The 23,720-nt window shown below is 39.5% G+C and overlaps 1 protein-coding gene across 1 annotated transcript in view; it reads right to left on the minus strand.

The window, feature by feature from the left end:
* plekhm3 (pleckstrin homology domain containing, family M, member 3) overlaps positions 1–23,720 on the minus strand; it is a 67,199-nt gene that overhangs the window by 32,655 nt on the left and 10,824 nt on the right. The window contains exons 2-4 of the mRNA XM_008288272.1: positions 17,819–18,928; positions 2,589–2,734; positions 1,741–1,934 (exon numbers count right to left, since the gene is read on the minus strand). Of these exons, the coding sequence (XP_008286494.1) occupies positions 1,741–1,934; positions 2,589–2,734; positions 17,819–18,928 (1,450 nt within the window). The remainder of the gene's footprint in view (positions 1–1,740; positions 1,935–2,588; positions 2,735–17,818; positions 18,929–23,720) is intronic.

Here is a 23,720-nt window from a genome sequence, read left to right on the forward strand (position 1 = left end):
AATTCAGCTGCACTCAAATTGTAACAAAGAACCACCTGATTCAAATTAGGAGAGTTTGCTGCTGAATAACTCCCTGTTTACTGTTTGTAGAACCCTAAAGGTTCACTGACCAACAATAACTACTCTGAAAAAACAAGCCTGATATGTGGTATCTCACAGGCCTCTGCCAATTCCTTTTAGTCTGTATATCCTTATTTTGGCAATGGAACATTATTTTCCATATTTATGCAGACAACACACAGTTATATATATATATCTCTAAAAGCTCTTGAACTACTTGACTAAATGTATTTCTGACCAAAGTTAATGAATGCCGTTATATTGCTAAACTAAAAAAGAACTGTCTGACCACCTCAAATAATTTGCGTTTAACACAAAAGGAATGGTAAAAAGTGGTGACATTATCATTGAATCTGACCTAAACTTTAAAATAAACATTACTATATGTGAATGTCCTTCAGTCATTTAAGAATTATTACCAGTCTGACCATTTCTCTCCTTGGCAGAAACAATAAAGTCATAAACGCTTTTATCTCAAGCAGGTTGGACTATTACAACCTGTCTAGTGTGTGTAACGTAGAAAGCTAGTGGACAGTTACAGCTCATACAGAATGAGGGAGCACTTGTTCTGATGGAAAGTAAACAGAGAGCAAACATTACTCTTATCTTAAAATCTTTACATTAGTTATACAACAGTGAAATATCTTCTTTTTTTTTTTAACCATTATTTTATTGTTTGTTTGTTTCTATCACTAATTTGGCTTTGCCCCACCTTATCTGTCTGACCAGGTTAAGACAGCTCAAACTTGGTGGTTGTATCTGAGGTTAGAACTAAGGCTGCATGTTTTTAACCATGTGTTTGCATGAACAACTGGGTGCATCATGAACAAATACATTCTTATAATCGGGCTAATTACCAACTCAAACCAAATTATGCTCAAGTGTACATTTAAGCAAGTCATTTTTACTATGTGTTTACATATATCTAATATAGTATAGCTATCCTGAAATATACAACAGTCGAAGCTAAAATATAAAAATGGCAGATATTTAGAAGAAAGTGGAAAAACCTACTAATAAACTGTACTGATGTTATATATAAACATGAGAAAAGGCTATATGAGTCAGTTAGATCTTGTGGCTCCTGAAATAGATCAGTGTGTGAATTCTGAAAAGAAGCTTTGATAGAAATGTTCGGTGACTCGTCCATGCATGACTGCATTTGTAAAAGCCATTCTGATGTCCTCAACATAAAACACCCTCAACATAAATCACAGGATTGTACAGAAAACAAAGACTGTATGAGGCTTGAATGTAAACAAAAGCCTGCAAAGATGATCACACACAATGTGGCGATGCAGCTCATGACAGGAGGTGAGAACCGGGTTATGATCCTACTTTGGAGAGACCTGTGAAGCATTTTGGGCAGGTAAAGAGTCCTTTGTTAGGTGAAGCTGCTTGTGACAACTTCACTTGACTTCGAAGTTAGCTTGGTTTGTTGATGGTCACTCTGTGTATAATAAATCTACAAGTGGACTGAAGATCACAGACTCTGCTCCATTTCTTCCGTTTTTCAGAAGTGTTTTGATTATTTGGAGTAATTCAGGATGTGTGGTGTCAGACTAGAAATTCAACCCATAAACAATGTTTTATTTTCAGGCACCACAAGCCACAACAGGTTGAGAACAGTGGTCTAACTTTCTTTTGTGAAGTGCTACAGAAACCTTAAAGTCAGCATACCTTCGCCTGAGGTCCTCAGCAACGGTTGCCCGGCAGCTGAACAGGTAGGCCCGCAGTGACTGGAGCTGCTGACGGAGGCGCAGCACCGTGCTGAGAGCCTCACAGTGTTCGTACAGACAAGGGTTGAGCTGCTGGATGTCCAGCAGTGGCTCCTCATACACAAACTCTAGGAACTCCTTGGCTTGTTTAGACACCTGGAGGAGAACCACCGATTCATAAGTGGATAATACCCAAAAAACTGCACTTTATATGCTTGTAATGGATGACATAGGCCTATAAATCTGTACAAAAACCAACAGTTTTTTTTTTTTACATTTGACCATAAAATTACATTATTTCAATGTATTTAAATTAGAAAAAAATATTATGTTACAGATGTGTGTTATTGTAAAGAACATTTTACAGGATTCCTTTGTTTTGTTAAATTATAGACATCTAGTAAAATCACAGAAAAAAATATTTAAGGAGAAAAAAAACTGCAGTTTTACTGAATTTATCAGCATAAGAAAATCTCTATTTTACAGAAATTTTTTTATTTATATACAATGTTACATTTCCTTTCATTGTTTGTGGTGGTTATGCTGCCTTATTTTCACAGATTTTTCAAAGATTGTTTACATTATTATTAGTCTATTGATCTTCTCTTAGGAAGACAGAGAATTTCTAGGAAAACTTGCACTTTCCTGAAAAGCAGTAGACTGGTAATGGGGTCCTAATGTTTATCTGCATGCATAACAGTCAAAAGCATTACAAGGCCTTTTAAGGCCCAAAGACACTCTGATTTTGCTTCAGCCTCTCAGAAAGAGCAAGTGCACACTTTCAAATTATTTGTGCAGTCGCTTCCCCACCTTGTGCTTGTTGGTGTCCCAGTTGTGCAGGAGGCGTGCTGGGATGAGGAAAGAGTTGTCCTGATGGCAGCTCTGGCAGTAGTACCAGCCGCTGTAGTAACACACCTTTGCCTTTCCTCTGGAGAGACCAACTGGACGCTGACAACCTGACGAGAAAGTCGTTGGGTTAGCATGCATGTGTGCTTACATCTAGTTGATAAACATATACATGTTACAATATGATAGTCAAGTGTGTCTACATGTTTTTCTTATCACGAGGAAACCTGTGAAAGTGTCAAAAGTGTGATTTAAACCAGCTTGACAATCTTCTTAATCTTAATGTAGTCACTATGCGGTATCTCAGACTTGCATATCATCAAAGTACGGTTTCAGCGAGGAGATCCATATCTGGATATGTTCATCATCACGACTAATTAGCCCCGAAGTGTTGCACAAGTCAGCTCTTGGTGTTGCCGACAAAGACGAGCGCCGATCAGGAGAACACAAAGGTTGTGGAGCGATTAACTTGGTGTTAATATGTGTCAGTTTATTGCCCCTCACTAAGTGCCACACTAATCCAGCCGAGTAAACCTGCAGATAATATACAAGACAGTCTAAGTTTAAAAGGTGCTCTCACTGCAGTGAAGTAATCCATTGTATCATGACCCAGATATAAAAAAAAATAAATAAATCCATTTCACTGATTAATACACACCAGCTTTATAAAATTGTGTTTAATCAGAATTCCACATTTCAACATCACATTATAGCCCAACTATGTTTTCATGATAATGAGCCACCTAAAAAACCAACTGTAAGCTCCAGTAAAACTAAAGTAAGTGACAGCGAAATGACCAAGTGTTTTTTTGTTTTTTTTTTATCTTGATGAACACTTGAACTTTCATTTTCAGTATCGTGTTTACTTCGGTTGCATACTCATGTACCGGGGACAATGTGCAATTATAACATACTACAACACAAACATAACAGCTATTAAAGTAAATGAAACTTAACGCTTCAAATGAAGCGCTAATCAAACAGGTAACCTAAATTGCATTAGTCATTCACAACCACTTCATGCAGTGACTAACCAGGGGTGTGGAGCTATAATTCTTTTGTTTTTTGTCATTCTTTACCAAACTGTTCCTGTGACATTTTGGGTAAGCACGAAAGCGAACACTCTGAATGTCCTCCAGAAGTGACTGCCTGAAACTGTCACTACTGTTACTTCCATATTTAAATTCTCTGTCTGGCAATTAATTAAACCCCTAAAACCTCATCTTTGTGCACCAAAGTTACAGAAAATAATCTGTTCATGCCTTGAACTGGCTTAGATTCCTTTGCAGATCTATAAAGTCCCAGCCTAACTCTTCTCTCCAATTGCCATTCAGTGGTAAATTGTACTGTTTGTGTGATTCAGCCACACATGGTTAAACTGGGCACAGCTTCAAAAAAAAAAAAAAAAACCACACACACAAAAACCGTCCTTGCAAGTTGGTTTGTGACGTTTGAAAACCCAGAAGTCTGAATCCATGTTTTTGAGGCACGGATGAGTATGCTGCAGTTTTTGCACAAAAATACACATCCATGGCATTTATTTCACTCATGATATGCTTTTAAGCATGCAAAAAAACACCATATGTACATGTTAAAGTAAATTAGGAAAGAGTCTTTAAATGACCGCCCTGTCAGCTTTTACTTTGGGCTTCCACTTTAGCTGAAGAGAACAACTATGAACACATTAATGAAAGTTTCACTACAGCAATATTAATGAAAAAGTCCAGGTTCTCCGGCTTCCTCCCACAGTCCAAAAACATGGTGAGGTTAATTGATTATTCTAAACTGTCCGTGGGTGTGAATGTGAGTGTGCTTTTCTGTCTCTAAGTGTTGCCCTGTGATAGACTGGTGACCTGAGTCAGCTGGAATAGGCTCCAGCCCCCCTGCAACCCAAGTAAGAATTAAGCGGTGAATAGATGATGGATGCATTGAGGAGTTGTGAAAGTGCATCTCAGTTTGTATGTGTGCATCCAGATTTGTGAATGTGTGTAGAAATCTGCACACACTTACTTTTCAACATGGTTTCATGTCATACAGAACTAGTTCTCTTCAAGCATATTTAATTAAAACTAAAACTAAAGTATTTTTGATCATGTCCTTTTTGTTAAATGATCTATAAGTATCTATTCAAAAAAAAGTAAACGTGGTATTGAGAATGCAGTGATATAACTTTATTAACTGATCTGATTTTACTGTGTTTGCTCCATCCTTGTAACCTCTGAAGCCATATCTGCATCCTTCAGTAAGATGTCTCAAACTGTGTGTAATATTCTGGTGACGGTTCATGTTTACTGCATTTTCTACCCAAGTCTGCCTAAATATACCTGCCTAATTCATTTGAAGTAATTCCGAGATAACAGAGTCTTGTAGTCACAACACAGCAGACTTTAATAAGAAAGAGCTTTGCAGACCTAAAAGACCAACAGATCCTCTGCTCTATTCAGCCTGATCGCTTCCCCACTCTGCTTTGTCTTCCAGGCTCTCTAAAGTTCATTCTTCACCCAAACACCCGCCCCTGCTCTGTGATCACACACACCCAAACAGTTGGGAGCTGCAGCGCTGCAACAGGTGTCCCTTATCCACAATATCTCAGAGGACATGGGGCCTGGATGAAAACAGCAAATGAAGAGAGGTCTAGAAGAAAAGAAACTCCAGATTGTTATCTAGGTTTTGGGAAAACAGGCTTAGAAAGCCACCAAAAGGTAGAAATGACAGTGGAAGAAGGGCGTGTTTAAGCATGTTTGTCGGTATCGCTTCAACACAAGAAACAACACAGACTGAAGAAGGAAAAATAGAGAAAAAAAAGGCAGAATAAGTAAAAAAAGCTATTGAGAGATGGGAGGAAAGAAGGAACTGCATGAAAAGGCCACAAAGAGTGAGATCAAACAGGAACAGATGAAGGCAGACAATAAAGAGAAGTTAGGCCAACTTTTTCAACAATCTGCCATCACAGACAATAGTATAATCAGCATTCAGAGGTAAATTCCTTCTTTATCTGACTAAAAGAAAAAAAAAATATTTATGTTGGAGCTTCACTAAGGGACACAGACTGAATGGGAGACTGGTCTAGGGCTGTTACTGAAAACCAATTAAATAATCAGGTCATCTGTTATTTAGTTTTAGATCATTCGTGAGAACTGCAAGGTTGAGCAAAAACGGTGATGTCTTTAAATTATAAAAGCGGTAATCCGAAACTACACTGATATTGCAGTTTTTTTACAGCTTCTTTTGCCCTTCAGTTTATTGGTTTTGATGAATCAGCGGAGCTTCACACAAATATACAGCACAGTACAGAGACGCCAAATATATGTTTGAGGTCATGCAAAAACAGTTTCGCGTTTCACTGTCACATTATATAGTTTATTCACCACAGGGAAGTTTATTTTTCAACTGTAAAATTTCTGGTTTGAGCTGACACTGACTATTTTCAGCTGGTACAAATAAGCATTGTATGTATCTTAATTTAAAATAAACCCTTTATCTCCTGGCCTCTATCAAATACGGGTCATTTAAAAACTGTATCGATAATTATACTTTATATTAAATTAAGTAAAAACGATATACAGTCGTCCCATTAAAGAAGGAAAAAACAGCTGTCACTGAAAAAGGTTGAAATTGACAAAAGTAACAATAAACACAAAATTTCATGAAAATCATGACATTGCTTTTGAATTGTGGTTCAACAGAAATATTAATTAAAAAAGGAAAAAAAAAAACAAGCAAACAAGCATGATGGGATCCGTAAACTAATAATTTGTTGAACAACCCTTTGAGCCAATCACTGCAATCAAGTGTTTTCTGTGACTCTCAGTCAGACTTCTGCACCTGTTGACAGGTATTTTGATTTTGGCCCACTGCTCATCAGCAAAGTGCTCTAATTTGTCAGAGACAGTTTTGTTTGTTTTTTCAAATCATTCTTCTTAACCACAATTCAAAAGCCATGTCCTATTTCACTAAATTAGAATTTAGCAAATATTTATTATGACTTTTTCAGTTTCTAGCTATTTGAGCGACTATTGTGAATTTTGCCTTTTCTATAATGGAAGGGTATGAATACATTTGAGGACAACTGTATGGTGATGGACTTTTTAATCATCCAGGCTTACCCCAAGGTTCTCTTTCTGCATTAGTCTAGTTAAAATAAAAAAATCTATCGCTGCATATTTGTCGACATTTACGCTGATATGCGGATATGTGTGTGTGTGAAATGTTTCTGTGACAGGTTAATATCGGCCAATTAAATCCACCGACCGTTATTGCAACCCTTTTCTAATAAGGTTGACGTTAACACTGGAACCTGTCAGTCATGTGGAATTTCCTTTCACCTGTCACATTGCTGCTTTAAGAAGATACAGGCTGTATATACTCCACTTAATCTTCTATTGGCACAGACAGTTACAGTAACTTTTTGAAGGCAGCTTTAGTTAGGTGGCCTTTTAACTTTTAACCTTTAACTAAAGTTTTCTTAAGAATGTGGGTAAAATGCACAAACCGCATTTAGACCGGTCACACATCTGATCATGAAATGAGTCAAACCACCTCCAGATGTGATCCAGCTGTTCTGATGCTTTCTGCTATTTCCCTAAAAAAACAAAACATAAGAGCTGTGACCCAAACAGTAATCTATAAATTATCAGGATCCATTTTCACCACTTTCCCAACTTTAAACAATGGATATTTGTTTTTCCTTTGGTTGAAACGACGGCTTGTGGCTACGAAGCAAGGGGAAAAAAAAGACAACAAAGTCTTATCTTACTGAAGGAGCCATGATCGAATGCATATGTGTAACTCAGATCTAGGTAGGCTAATTACAGCAGTGAGCTCATGCTGTTGTTGGGGTGGATGCTCATTCAAAAAAACCGCAGTCCACTGGTTGGGAGCCAGCAGGCTGAGGGGATGGTCAACAGTCAGAGAAACACTGTGTCACTTCGAGGAAACAGCTGACCACCAGACCGGCTTTCAGGCCAACTGTGGCTTCAAATTTGGTCTGCTGCTGTTGGGACCAGAGGAACAAAGGCACATACGTTCACAGCCTGAAAACATTTGCAAACGGAATAACAACCTTTAACCTTAACCTCAAATTCTATATCACGAGCACAAGAGGAGAACACACCCACACATACAGACACATACAGACATATACTTCCACCACAGGGGAGGCATAATGTGCTCGACACAAGAAAACAAGCAGCAACGCCTGAACAGAAAACGTATGGAGGAACTACGGAGGACGACAAAAGATAAAATAGCACCAATTATATAAATCTGACGCTGACCTGATCCTAACCAAAACCTCAAGAAGGAGCAAAACAACCTCAAAACAGAGAGACTGCTATGATTCTCACAGAGGAGCAGCAAGAACATAATAACAGATGATATCGTTGCATGAAAACAAAATAAATACCAAGTATAATTGTATTTGGTTTGTTTGTTTGTGCAGATAAATAAGATTGCATGCAATACTTTGTTTATCAACTACCTTAAACAGCTTAATGTAGTATAAGAGAGTAAGTATACATATTCTGTTCATACATATAAAGCATACATATGTTCACAAAAAGTATATTGAGTCCAAATTAATGAAGTATTTATACACAGTACACTCTACCGTTTTGACATAAATTCACACTTTTATGATCCCTGTGAGGTTACTGAAACTCCATGGTTTAGGATAGTGATGGTGTGTACTGGACTGTACTGTATTCAGAGGTGTTTCAACAGTTCTGCTTACCTCATGAATGCAAATGACAGAGACAATATTGTACAAATGATACCCGATATAATGCAGTCAAATAGACACAACCTATAGCCATGACTTCTGTGACCTCAATGGTATTCACACATTTCCAACAATGGCAACAAAATCATTGTGTGTTTTATAGAGATAATGCTACGTCCAGAATTAAGCAGCAAGTTAGATAAAAAATACTGTACAAAAAGTAAGAATTAAAACATGTTTATAAGAACAGAACAGTTTGTCCTCATAGATTTTCATTGTTGACAGTCACTCGACTCTAAAAGGGCTTTTTAGCCTTCATGAGACAAGTCTGTCAGCAGTTCTAGTGGGCAGACTGGAGCAAGACTGTGGTCAATATCTTTAACAAGGACGCATACGTTCATTAATGTGAAGCGTCTGAGAGCAGCCTCTGCACAACTGCAGCTTCAGCAGTTTCAGACCTTCTGTTTATAGCCGCTGTTTGTGTTTGAAGTTTATATTTTTTAATTTTAATCCTGCAAATTCTAAAAGTTGCTAATTGGTTCATATTCTCTGCTGAATACTGTTGAAAGCACAAAGTTCACTACTGTGTCACTGTTTGTTAAGGAAGTTTTGAAAGGAAAATAAATATAGATGCACTTTGTTTCCTATTCATTTTCGCTGAATGTCAATGCTACTGTACACCAATCAGGTACAACAATAAAGCCACTGGTAGTTCAAGTGTGTAATGTCTTGTTACAACGCGATGTTCTGCTCGGAAATGTAGATATACTTTGACACCTACCACCTACCTGAACATTGTTGTAGAGCAAGCACACCCCTTGAGGACAATGGCACTAACTGATGGCAGCTGCCTTCCCCAGCAGGATGACAAGCTTCACCAAATCCCAAAAACTGCTCAGAAACAGCTCAAGGAACACAACAAAGAGAAATGGCACTAACTGATGGCAGCTGCCTTCCCCAGCAGGATGACAAGCTTCACCAAACCCCAAAAACTGCTCAGAAACAGCTCAAGGAAAACAACAAAGAGATCAAGGTGTTGAAGCAGAGTTTGTTCCTGCAAATCACAAGACCCAAAGAATCCAAACATCCAGGTGTCAGACACCTCAGGACACCCCCAGAGGTCTCACGTTCAGGTCCTGATTGGTTTAGAGGTGTTCTGGCAGCATGAGGAGGACCTACTCAATATTAGGTAGATAGTTTTAATGCTGTGGCTGATCAGCGTAAACACATTTTTTAAAATCCACATAAAGCCTCTCCTGTAGTGGAATGGTCATACTATTATGCCTACTGCTATCATGCCGGCCCACCAGTTGAAGACATAAAATTCAATATTTTTCAAATGTAGACATTCTCGGGGCAAAATATGAAAACTATAATACCTGTAAAACATGGAATATTCACTTTGAGGTAACGTTTCCCCCAAAAAACTACAAACTTTTAGCCTGACGGGCATTCTCTGCCTGTCAATGTTAGTTTCAGGCAGTTGCAGATATTTAATTTTAAATTCTTGATCAGCTGGTACCGATGACACCCTGACATCATTCTGCAGCACTACAAGTTAAAAAAAAAATCACAACAACCAGTATTTGGTTTTAATAGCTTAACTGTATTTCAGTTTGAGTAACATGCGTTATATAAAAAACAAAACGCTGCTGTAACTTCCTTTGCCTGCAGGGGGCACATGTGTTGAAAAGCTACAACTTTCAGCCTCTATGTATCACATCTGCACATCTGAACAGTCGCTGCAGTCACCAAAAAGTCTCTAAAAATAATAATAATTTTTAAGAAAGCATTAATTACACATATTCCAACTGAAGTACAATGACAAATGATTTGTACTGGAATTACTGATTCAGTCAGTTAGTTTGACACTGATTGAGGTTTTAATTGTCAGCTTCTCCAACATGAGGATTTTTCATTTTTCTGTTATTATAAAGTGACGTTCTTTTGGGTTTATAGGTGCTATTAAACTATTAGACTGTAAATGAAAATAACCTGTTCAGTTTCTTCCCAAACAAACGTGCAGATGAATATTACAAACAAGTGGCCACAATGGTTGGTCAGGTAAGTTAGCTGACATGCAAATAATGACTGAAATAACCCTAACCCTATGACTGGTGGATTTATTATGATTATTAACACTATTTTGTCCATTTTCAGAGTTTATTACTTCTACTTTGCTCCATTTTTGTCAAATACGCAACTGATGTAACTCTTACAGACGCTGCTTTCTTAATTTTTAAAGCAACTATTAATAGTTTCAGCTGCAATCTACCTCCTCCATTATCAGTGCAGAGTAACAACTGCGTTTTCTACTCGTCTCTGATCTTTTATGTGTCTTTCTGGGATGAAGAGAAAGCGAGACAGAAGGAAAGATGAATGGGAATTCAAACATAGCTCAAAGGTCCACCGATTGTACTGCGGCTCTCTGTAGTGAGAGAGGGTCACTTTGACCTGAGAGAGAGAGGCAGAGAGACATAGAGGTACGTAAAGAGAGAGAGAGATGACATCAGGGCAAAAAAAAAAAAAAAAGAGGGGTTCATGCTTTCATCTGGCCGCCGCTGGTTCAAACCACCACACCTCGGACAGGACACTGGTGTGTATGTGTGTGTGTGTTCTGTACATGTGTGAATTAAAACTGAAAAAAAGCTTTGATGTGTCTCATTCACACCTACCAAACACTCAAATGAATATGTGGACAAATGGAGAGTACCATGAGTAAGACGGTGTCTGTTAGTGTGAGTTACAGAGAGAGAAACTGTCTATCTTTTGATGTGAACCCACCTCCCACTTCCTCAATTCCCTCATATCTACTGATTCCCACTTCAACCCAAAGCCTCCCCCCCGACCATCCAACAGATTCACATGGTCTGCGGGGGCCTGAGAATGTGCTCGAGTGCAACAACAGGGGTCACCAAACCTGAGGACACACTCTGCACAAAGTGTGTGTGTGTGTGTGTGTGTGTGTGTGTGTGTGTGTGTGTGTGTGTGTGTGTGTGTGTGTGTGTGTGTGTGTGTGTGCGGTGACATGATGACGGAGAGTCATGGTCTTCAAACGAAGACCATTTCCTTCAAAAGGAATCGAAAATGCAACAACTCCCATGCGTAATTACTTGAATACGTTTTACATTTTGATGTTAAATATCCAATCACTCGATATGTATGGATGGAAGTGGCATGCATATGCAAAGGGCAGACTTGAAACAAGTTCAAAGACAAAACAGTGGAAACAAAAGTAGCATACTAAACATTAGGAGCTGCAGTCGCAACCATCAAGAGGTCTTGGTAATGTCTTGTAGTGGCTTCCTAAAGGAATAATCAGATTTCCTTTTAGGTTAACAAAGGATCAGTGTTTTTGAAGAATTAGACTCATGGGGCTGGCTGAATCTATAGATCAGTCACTATTCTGTTTGTACCTCAAATGCCAACCAGCGGCAAACTGTGTAAAATGATCAAATTCGGCAAATGTTCATTAAAAACAAACGACAGCAGACAGAGTTTGACGTTCTGTGTTGCATGTCTTTCTGATGTCTCTTTCCTTGTTTCCTGTTTCGCTCGAAACTGTCGTCGAACAACAAACCTGCCAAAAGAAGTAATATTAATAAAAGAGTAAAGCTGACACTATTGTACTTTTTTCAAATTCTATGCAACAAATCAAAGGCTACCATCAATTGATTAACTGTTTAAGGACTCAATTGTGGGAAATACTTTGTATAAAATGGAATTCCCTGTTATTCATTTCAGTTCAAGTAGATTGCAGCTGACTAAGCCTGACAGAATGAGAAGGCAGTGCACAGTTTAGTTCATCTTTAAACATTTAGACTTTCAAATAAGCAATGTAACATCATTACAGGTGATTGACACTGACTAGCCAGTGGGGCTTCAGCAAAATTATTATTTCTGCCATTGATTGTCATGTAGATTAGGATAACACAATTTCTACCAAAACAGCAACTGAAAAAATTGCTTTGGTCCTGACTGAAATCAGGATGTTTATCCCAATTTCGACTAACACATCTTTTTTAAAAGTTTTCCTTCACCTGTGCATCTCCGAGAGGCAAAAAAATAAATAAAACTGCACCCAAAACATTCGACTTTCTCAATACCTGCCTATTGATAGATCCTACAATATACAGATGTTCCCTGAATGTTTCAAATGTTAGTTTCAGTAAACACTGGCTAGACATCTGTGCACAGAGACGTCTCTAGTCTTCACTTACACAACTCAGACAGATGTGTGACCAAAAACTAGAGTGAAATAAAGTATTTTATTGTTAGACTTGCCCAAGTTGCAACCAAAGGATTTTATCTATAAGTGTGAGCATCATTTTCTGTATGCAGAATTATCTATGAGCAGAACAGGCAATTTGAACATCAATATGAAAGTGTCGATTTTGTTTATTTAACTAAGAAGCCAAAATTGACATCATGATTAATATATTCAAGTACTTTTCAGCCTTGATTAATTTCCAAACAAAGTAAGAAAACAAATAGAAAATGCCTGTCATAAGATCCTACAGGTCAAGGTGACATCTGACCAACAGCCTATAGCCTAAATATTTTCAATTAACAATTACATTTTAAAAAATGCAACTTTTTCTCATTTGAGAAGATGGTGACGGGAGGTGTTCGACAATTGCTACTGATACATTAAACATATAACAAACTTGTCCTTTCAACGTGTGTAACATTTCATTGCACATGCATCCCCAACCCCATGTATCAGTCTAATTCTTGTTTCAGTCCTCTCATTGCCCTCTTCAACAAGTTCCTCCTCTGGCAGTGTGCTATTGGCCATGTTTCTTCGTGTAGCACCGTATAACTCAGCTGTAATACGACAAAATTGGCCACATTGTAGTGAAAAGGAGCTGGCACGCTACCAAGCAAAGTGAGAGGCAGGGGAGGGCAGTGGAGAAAAAAAAGGTTATACTGCTGGATTTAAGATTCTCATTTTAAAGCTGGTGAAAGTTCAATTTTAAGCTCATTTTCAGAAAAGAAAATAACAAGAAAATGAAAACTCTAATATATGAAAACACACAACACTTCTATCAAAAATCTGGTGGATTTAGAGCACAGTTTTAGGGCTTTCAGTTCAAATGGTGTAAAGGACTTTTCAGGGCCTGCTAACTAGCACTGCAGGAGACTAAGAAGGGATACAGTCCTCTAAATTAGGGGGTGACAGCAGGAGAAGGGGAGACAAAAAGAGGAAAAAGGCTGTGAGTGTGGATGAAATGGTAAAAGGACGTAAAAAAAAAAAAAAAAGGGAGGAAAAGGAGGGAAATGAACGGACCGAGCGAGCAAAGGTGTGCTCTGTATAGAAAGCGAACGTATCCAGCTGTCCCGTCCCTGCAGCTCTACCCAGAAACCCTTCAAACAAACAACCCTGATCGCGGCTGACCACTGTAGCATCCCCAGGCCGCTTTCATTCGTCCTCATTCATTCGTTCATTCATCCATTTTTCCTCTCCTCCGGTGCTTTAAGCCTACCAATTATCATCAGTTGCCCCCAGACGGCCTCTGTCCTTGTTCCTGTTTCAGCTGGCCTTTCAAAACAGCTCCTGCATTAATAAGCCAGTTGTTACAAATAAAAAGGGAGGTGAGCGGTGATTATTCAAAGCCCTCCTGAGAGAGAGCGAGAGAGGGAGAGGAAGCCCACGTTTCACACCCGGGGAGAGTAAAAGCACCGCCTGCCATTTATGGGGCTGTCCAAGGGCCCACTATGGAGACCAACAGGAATAATAATAGAGGAGAGCTGAGCTGTAATGGTGCTGGCGTTGAAAAAGGGTTCCGACTAAATACTGAAAAACATCAAATGACAAAAATGGGTAGAATCATCAGAGCGAGCCTCCTTTATAGATCTGCAATATGAACGCTTCTTTACTCCTGACACTGTTCAGTCTATTCAGTGGCTCTGCTGATGTGCAGTAAAACTCGTGGCTCTCAAGGAAATCCAAGAGCACGTGTCATGGTTATTCCATTAGTGTCAATTCATGTATTGGTGACAAAAACTAGAAGATGATTAAGAACTATAACTACAATAAAGTTGACTCTAAGCTAAACAATATGTGTTAAGAGGGAAGTGTAATAGGCAGCTTATGCATTATGTAATATAATATCTTATTATTTATGTTTTTACCTTCCTATTATCTTTGAGGTCAATTTGACCCCATTCAATGTTAAACATCTCTAAATAAGTCATTGACATATAAGGGCTCTCCACAAAATTTTAATTATCATATTTTCTGGAGGTTTAAATTGCTGGAGTCAAATTCAACCCAAGGATAAAAGATGTCAGTAAATTTGAAGGTAATAGGAGGGTTAATAGTTTTTACACTTCCTGTTATAATTTACTGTGACATGTGCAGGTGGTTCTTAGTAGCATCCTCAGGTGTACTCCTATGCATTAATATATGTGCCGACAAATGAGTAGTGAAGATTAGTCGGGATACTTGATATTATTATTTTGAGTTGATGCATGTTTTTTATTGTTAAATTATTCAAAGACCCAAGGCTTCAAAAGCATGGAAGTAATTCAGATTATCAATGAACCAAAAGCTGATCTGCACACTCTGTAGAGTTTCGATGGCAGCCCACGGCAGCACAGCACAATGTATGAACACCTGCAAAGAAAACGCACAGTCGCCATTTACTTCGGAGACACTTTAAATCTGCTTGCTTCTCTTTGCGTTCACATATACTTTACTGTACTTCATCCCAATTTCCAATAAAGCTGTTCTCCTTGATATATTTTCTGTGTGAAGCTCTGCATCGCTAAAATCCTCATTTTATCGCCACAGGCCATCTGTCAAAATCGCCACACAAGTTAAGAGAGCAGCTATGTTGTGAATTCGGCAATATGTCAATAAAATTTGAAGCAAAACCAAAGTCAAAAAGTCAAAAAGTCAAAAAGTCAAAAAGGAGAAAAGGAGTTGCTTTAGCTGGTCTGTGCTTTTTGACTTTGTTAAGATGTTTGATGAAACTTCTTTCTTGTGGAGCTACACTACTGACTTAAATAATAAGCCTTCTTTAGTGTTTATTTTGAACATGCTGGAGTTTACACTTAAATATGTAAAGTTTTGTTGTGTGCTGCATAATTCAATGACATACAGTTTGTCAAAATAAAATAAACTTAAATGGCCATTTGGCTTTGTCTTAGTTGTTTTTGAGGACAATGAATTGATTAGATTAACCAACAAAATAGTTGATTAATTAATAGAAAATTAATCATTAGTGGCGTCCCTAATAAACACTCTCATGTTTGTAGAAATGAAAAGGTGGTCTTTCAGTTCTTGTGAGACCAAATTTGGGCATTTAACAGGACTTTTTGACTGAAAACCGGTGCAGTTCTTGTTTCCAAACAAAGTTCTGGTCATTTTGACCAAAAATAAGCTGTTTTAGATCCTAAAATATTGGTTCCCAGTGAGAACCAGACGCTTTTACTACAAAACATGTTTAACATACCCCGGATATCTTTTCATGGTCTGGACTCAGTAAACCTAACAACTGCAGCCATGCTAAGCGGTCGCACAAAGCTGGTTATCAAGTCATTACGTCAACCCACAGTTTCTGAATCTGGCTATGAGCTCATTCACATGGAAGGGGCACCAGATGACCGAATGCAAACACAGACTGGTCTAGAACTGCACATTTTGCACAAGAAGAAAAAACTATGATCTTAAACCAATATGAGGAATTTAAAACTATAATACAGGCTAACAGCATTATAGCTGCTACAGTCAAAGTAGGAAGGAAAGCTGGCAAAAAAACTACTGGGTGTATGAATGTGTAAGCAGTCAGACTTAGTATTACTGCCACATCACCAGGGTAGTATGAATATGTCTGACTATGACTACAATTGTCAATACCAATAAATTAATGTGTTGCTTCGATGTAGCCTATACCTAATGGTGTGTAAGGCTATTTTAATCCTATTCTTCCTACTGCAATTCTGGTTCGTGTTAAATGGTCTTGGGAGCAGGTAAAGATCACATATTAAAACATAATTTAAACTAGGCTCATTGCAAATCTTAAAATGTTAACAAGTGCAGAGTTTTAGTGCTTTGGTAGGTCTCTGTTTTAGGATGATGTTACTATACAAAGGTCTATGAAAAAAATAAAATGGTTATGAAATTGCTTGTAGTCAGCAGGGGGGGGCAAGCAAGACTAGACTGGAGTTCCTTCTGCCAGAAAAAAAAAATGTCATCTATGAGATAAACACTGGCTTCCTAACTAAGGTATGTAGCATGAGTTAACATGGCCATGTAACCCTGGAATAAACAAACCACCATCATAACCAGGAAAAACCAGAGTTAGACCTGAAGTTGCCCACGCTAAACCGAAAATCCTGCTTCCTAGTACAGGCCTCAAATCTGAATGGGTGTCATGACGGTATCAGCATCATGAGTGGGTGTGCACAAAACTGGTGAAAACAAACAGGCAAAATGTAGTAGTGTGTTGCCAAGTCATCCCACGAAATTCAGTTTTTAGTGGCAATAGGGTGATCACCTGAATTTCAGCGAAAGCGCAAAGGTTCTACTTGGAAAAGCAAATTTAATGCAAAATTTGTTGAAAAGCCGTTTATTGGACTGAAGTGTGCAACTGGTGCCACGGCCAAAGTGCATAGATACACTGAAACTGGTGTGCAAACAACAATCAAATTGGTTCTCCGTTGGACAAACAGCCCAGTCACAGGGTGCCCCGGAAGCTCAACCGGATAAGACGACAACCCATGACCAGGGGCTATAGTCCCCGATGCAACGGCTGCAGTTCTAGTCCAGCCAGTGGCTCATTAGCTGCATGTCCTTCCTCCACTCTTCTCCCCACGGTTCCCTGTCTCACTTCACTGTCCTGTCCAATAAAGGCAAAAAAGCCCAAAAAATAATCTTTGAAAAAAACAATAAAATACAAGTCCAGTCACCTGGATACTTGGAATACCCCAAGATATTCCCAGTTCGTTCAAATAAAACTGCTATTAGCCATACCAGAAGAAAAGGTTTTTCAATGTGTGTATGATAAAACTCCAGTCAAATTTCCTGAGAATTGCATTAAGCAGTCACACTTTGTTGATAAAAACACTACACAAGCCGACCATGAACCAGAACAAGGCTGACAGAAGTCCAGCAGGGTGAGAGGGTAAAGGTACAATTAATAGTTTGAAACAAACAAACCCTGTGTAAAAATATTTCTGTATACCTACAATAATGTCTTGGGAGCCAATTAGGTATGACTACTTGTGATTGTGGAGGCCGTGCTGGACTTAATAATTGTGGTGGATAAATTTATGGTGAAAACACAAAAAGGGATGAAGTGGGTCTAATTAGACATAGAAAGAGGATAATAAAGAAAAACATGACTAATAACTGCTGACTCTCATTGGCATGCAATCACCAGTTTTTGAGTCTGTGTGTGTGTGTGTGTGTGTGTACTGTTTATATGTGTGCATAGAATGTATGTGTTTTTCTGTTTAGGCCACTCACCTGCACACCTGAAGCTCTGAGCGGTGAGGCCCTTTTCCACAGCCAGGCAGGTGAGAATACTGAGGAAGCTGGTGGTGACAGACTGCCGCTTAGCTCTCTGGGCCTCTCTCTGCCTCCTATCCCTGGATGGTTTTGATCTCAGCAGCACCCCTTGGAGTCCCGGAGGTCCTTCTCCTGGCTCTCTCTCGTCTTCCTGTGCAGGCTTTTGCGCTCCCACCGCTTCCCGCAGAGCCTCCACCCATTCCTGGGCCTTCAGCTGATCGTCCGCCCGAAGCCTGAGCACCTCGTTGGGGAAAACAGCCTGGAAAGATTCCCCTCTATCGATCCATTCCCCTCCGTTCTCCGGCTCCTGATCATGCTGCACAGACAGACAGGATGCCAGGGAGTACTGGTGGACAGGCTGGGACACAGATCCTCGGCCTTCAGTAGGGAAGGCCTGGAGAGCAGATCTGGTCAGGACGAAGGTGAAGGCCCGCCAGTTGTTCTGATCCATCAGCTGGTGCAGCAGACCGGCTTTAAGGACGTCCTGGCAGCGCTGGGTGAACAGAGGCAGGGTGGTGGGTCTGCTCAGGACAATAGGCTGAAGAGAGAGCGATGCCTCTGCTGAGGTGGGGGTGTCACAGTCGCCGTCAGGCCGGGTGTCGAGCCCAGACGGAGAGGGCGACGAGGAGGGTGACATGGGCGCAGGAAACTTGGCGACCTGTTGGTTTTCTACCCCGGTCTTGTGCTGGCGGTTCTCCTGCCTCGTGGGTCTGGCTGCCTGCACCTTCTCCCACATCAGCCGCCTCCACTCCACGGCTTCCCATTGGTTGGCTGCCCTCAGCTGGAGTCGTGTGCTGTTGAAGAACAAAGCCTGGAGCGTGCGCTGGTCGGCGGGCTGGGTGAGCTGACCGGGCTGGCTGCAGGGTGCTGGTGAGATGACGCTCTGGCAGTGTGACAGTGAGTAGGCAGTGCCCAGCTGGCGGTTGGCACTGCTGTCCAGAGTGTACAATCGCAGCTCGCAAGGCGTCAACTCGACGTGGCAGGGAGTCCAGCGGCCCCGGGTTCCCTCACGCTGCTCCATCTCACCCTGCTTTACCACACTGCTGCTGCTGCTGCTGCTTTTATCAGCTACACAGGGACACAGAAGGGACACATAAATGCTTAATATGTGCATGTTCAGAAAAAGCAGCTTTATTCTGAATAAACATTTTTCAACTTGACAGCCAGCTACGGCTATTTGAGCTTCTGCGGGTTCAAAAAAAGAGTTTTGAACATTCTTGTGCCACCTTGTCACCAGATCCATGTGAGTATAACAAGGAAACATATATGTGTGATATGCTTTAAAGGAATATTCCACTATACAGACCCTGAAGCTTATGAGCATCATACATTCATTACACTATGCGCTCAACATTTGTTTCTGAGGAGTTTGTAGCTTGTTCTTTTTGTGGGTGTTGGCAGCTGTAGTTTTTAGATGTTTCACAAAATAGTCCTCCCGTTTGAACGGGTTAGTGTTAGTGTTGGGGTTAGCGTTACCTTTAACACAAAGCAAAAAAATATGATACAATTTATCAGTCAGAAACTGAAAACAGAAAGAATCGTCAGATTTCAATCTGTCTTTCAGCTACTCATTTGGACATGCCACTTTGTCAAGAAAACCAACCAAATATAAGCATAAAATCAAGATGGTTCAGCAAAACCTTTTTACATTTAATAAATCCACAAAAACAAACCTTTTACTAAAACCAGAGTCTGTAAAAAAAAAAAAAAAAAAGTAATTTTTTAAATCTGCATTCCTTGGCTCAACAATAGAGCCGTGATGGATTTAGCTGTGACCAAAAATCTTCACAGAAAAAAAAAGTGACTTCAGCTGAACGGCAGGATGTGTTTTCACAAAACAGATACAAGACAAGTTTGGAAACAAATTAAAAATGCAAGTACTGAAATATCTATAGTATGTGGAGTCACCATTTTTTCCAGTCTTGATAACACGTGTAGTCCTCTTGAAAAATGTTGTGCCTTTTCTTTTATCAATATTTGGAAAATAAATAATCCAAAAATGATTTTTTTTTTTCAAATATAATTGATACTATTGTACGTGTGTTATATTGCATAGAAGACATGTTTCAATTGTCCTTTCCTCTTGCCACAGTTGTGCTGTTGCCATGGAGGTGCAGGAAACAAATCTGATGACCACCCACAAATGGTGCTAAATAAATTCATTATTCACCTTATATTTAATGGCTTTAAGAGGCACAACCCTCTACACTTTCAGACACTGGCTGAGTACATACAACTCTGGAAAACAACCAAAGACCATTTCCCATTATGCTTTTTTTTAATCACTGATGAATCTACAAATTGCTTAATATGCTTCCGCCAGCAGAAGATGAGAAGGTGACACAAAGACACACAAACAGTATATGTAGATCTGTAATTGAGAAACTAAGTGGTTGAAACATATAGATGAATGCTGTAGGAGTAGTTGAGAAGTTTCAATGTTTTTTGTCATGAGTCATTGGTTCTATACTGGAATGCACTTTAGGTACAGTGTGTTCAAGCTGAAAACAGCTGGAGCAGGATACAAACCTTTCAGACTAAAGCTGGTGGACGGATACTTAAAATAATCGTGGTGGGGTGTTCATTTTTTCAGTGTTTTTCAAAGCACACTTGGGTTCATGTGAGTTCAGTTTGTAAACATCAACATTAATTCCAAGGCAATGAACTGCATCTTGACCTGCTTATGCAGCTTTTCCTTTCAGTTCGCCTCGGCCCTCCTCACACCTCTAATTGATTTCAGGAGCCACAATCTAGGTCGGCCAGTTTCCTAAACAAGGTAGCTTATCAGACATTTCTAGTTCAGACCTGAGAGTGGGTATTTTGTTAGTGATAACTATCCATGGGTGCTCCTCTGGGAGCAGTTCTTGTCACTACAACAGGAAGAAACAGTATTGTTAAAGACGCCAGTCCTACTTTGCTAATCTGAAGGTTGGAGACAAACCCATTCTCTCCAATCCTATATTGTCTGCAGCTCAGGAAGTTTGCTTCACCTTCATTTTTGTCTTTTTTCTTTTCCATCTTTGTGTCTTGCCTTGTGATCAGAGTGTTTTCTTGCCCTAATTAAGGAAGATTCACATTCAGGTGGACAACGGACACAACCTCGGCTTGGACACAAAACTGGGCCATGCTTTATTGTGACCGATTAGTGTGCATTCAGTGCCCAGTCTAAAAACATACTGATCAACTATGTGCCAATTTAGTCCACTGAACAAACTGAAAATACAGCATCTTACAGGCTTTATGGCAGAATACTGAAGCCACAACACAATTTGAAAAACAGCCATTTGAGCATAAAGCTGTGTTCTAAAAATAATCCTACAAAGAAACAGAAAATGTCCAAAGCATGAACACTCTGTGTTTGACAAATCTAAAGCAATACCAGACGTAAACAGTGGTTATGTGACTCGTCACAGTCAGAGTACTGACAAAGCAAATGTAGGATCAAAGCAAGCATGAAATATTCTGAACAGTTAATTCTGCAGAACTTTAATGACTAACAACATGTAATATACTAACAAGAAAAAAAATCTAATATTACACAGAAATTCAGTCTATAAAACATGTCTTTCTGCAGTTCATTGTACTGCCACTTCTTTTTTCATATCCATCATTATATTTGCACGTATTGATATCAAAGATAAGCTAACATTGGCCTCCTGATGGATGTTATCAGGTTCTAATAATGATACCAAACTTAAGCCAGCAAGCACTTTAAAAGAAAACATATACTGACACAATCATATAGAATCAAGGGCAAAAAGGTAAAAGCATGTCAATACAACACTGGCTACTTGTATTAGCAGTGTTTCCTCTAGGATTTTTTCAGCAGCGGGGCCAGGCTCTCCGGGGAGCCGTGGCGGCATAAACAAATGACATTTGACTGCAAATTTTACTTTTGCAACCTATTTATTGAATGGCCAATTAAAAACAGCTTTTTAAAGGCTGAATGTAAAAATAAAAAAATAAAAAATAAATGTAAGTTGTTGTTTTTAATAAAAGAGCTCCAAGGCTCTGTTGTAGAGAAATTCTCCAAGAGGTGGCCACTAATGCTCAGCAGCATTTATGATGCAAGCTGATCCCCTGAAGCCTGTTTCTCTAGTCAGTCTTCACCTACAAATAAAAACAATAATGAGATTGTTTCTCTCATTTTCCTACACCCTAATCATTTAAAATTGTTTCTAGTTTGTGTCTGATGATGTATTATTACACTATTTTTTACCTGACCATCATCATTATGAGTCAGTAAAAAGCTAATGATACCTGGCTCGCGTCATCTTCGTCAGGTGTCTTCTTAGAGAAATACTTGAACAAGCTCATCTGAAGATGCAGTCAGCAGTTCCATCTTGGTGTGCAGATGTTAGCTTAATGCTATCAGTTAGTTTACTCACATTAGCGACACTGAGTTGGCCCCGGGCCAAATTAACTTAAGATACAGATATGTTATGTTACAATAGCGGGCCATCAATGTATTGTGAAAGTCTATTTAACTTATAAAATCTCTTCTGAGTTACCTTAAGCTAATATGTCTACCTTTTCTCAGCTAAGTCGCTGCCCTATTCTCCAAGACGACCCTCCTATAACTCTCCTCCTTTTTCCACCAATAAGAACCAGGTGCTAGCTCCATGTCAGTACTAGTTCTAGTGCTTAGTTAGTTGAAATCTGGCACCCCCAAAAACCAGGTTGCTTTTCCATTGGTCAGGAGCCAAGTTAGAGCCACGCCATACGTCACTGCATATGTAGCCGTTTACCAAACAACGCTTGTGCCATATGGAAGTCCACACTTGTTCGCACTTCCCACCTTGTCACAGGCAAAACATAAGACCGGCTGAACATTTTGTTATCAATGGACTCTACAATTTACAATGTTCCCTGAACGCTCCACATAGCAGGCTGCGGTAGCTGCTGTTGGTGGCCGCGTTGCTCAGACTGGTGTGCGACCAAAGATGACTTTAAAAAGAGTAAACTAGAGCGTTCTAATGTCAGATATGTCCAAGATGAAACCGAGTCATTTTTTCCCATGCAGTCTTTTCTATGAGCAGAATAAACAGCGTCACTTTCAAGGCCGCGCTCTCGCAAGCAATTAACATTGTATTAACCCCCAAAGAGTAGATACTGAGCAAGATAGTTATCTGTAGTCTACCTTAGTGCTCACCAGTAATTAACATCATATGAACCCCCCAAAGGGTAGAGACTGAGCCAAATAGTTGTCTGTAGTTTACCGTAGTAGTCGCAAGCACCCAGCCCAGTGCAGGACTCTGCTGTGAAGGCAGAGACATGTGGCAGTGATGTATTTGCGACAATTAAAAAAAAAAAAAAGAGAAAAGAAAAGAAAATTGAAGAAGCGGCGGCTAGGATTTAGGAATGGTGGCCCTCCGCTCCTAAATGAATGTAGAGGAAACACTGATTAGGACTTCAAATTGAAACTTTGCATGAACTGTATCAAAATAAGAAATTTGCATGGATTTGTGGCTGTCATGATTCAAGTGTAGCAATGATTCAGCTTGGCTAATATCGGAATTACTTTGAAAACATTTACCACATGCCAGTGACTTGTGGATGAATATTTGGGAACTTTCACGTCATCTATTTAACCAAATGCTGGACAAAGGTTTCATCATTGTAAACGTCCTCAAACCACTGCATCACCACTAAAAAGGGGAACAGAGAAAACTCACTGCTACACAGATGAGTAGTATGAAACTGATGAAAAACAGATAAAACTTTAGCACTTAAGTTTGAGCAGAAAAGCCTGTGGACCCATAAAACAGTGATCCATTTAGCAAGTTGTCTGCACCTGCATTCATTTGTTGTAGGGCTGCAACTAACGACAATTCTGATAATCGATGAATCTGTCGATTGT

The sequence above is a fragment of the Stegastes partitus genome, unplaced genomic scaffold, assembly GCF_000690725.1.
Source record: "Stegastes partitus isolate 25-593 unplaced genomic scaffold, Stegastes_partitus-1.0.2 Scaffold550, whole genome shotgun sequence".
Lineage (NCBI taxonomy): Eukaryota > Metazoa > Chordata > Actinopteri > Pomacentridae > Stegastes > Stegastes partitus.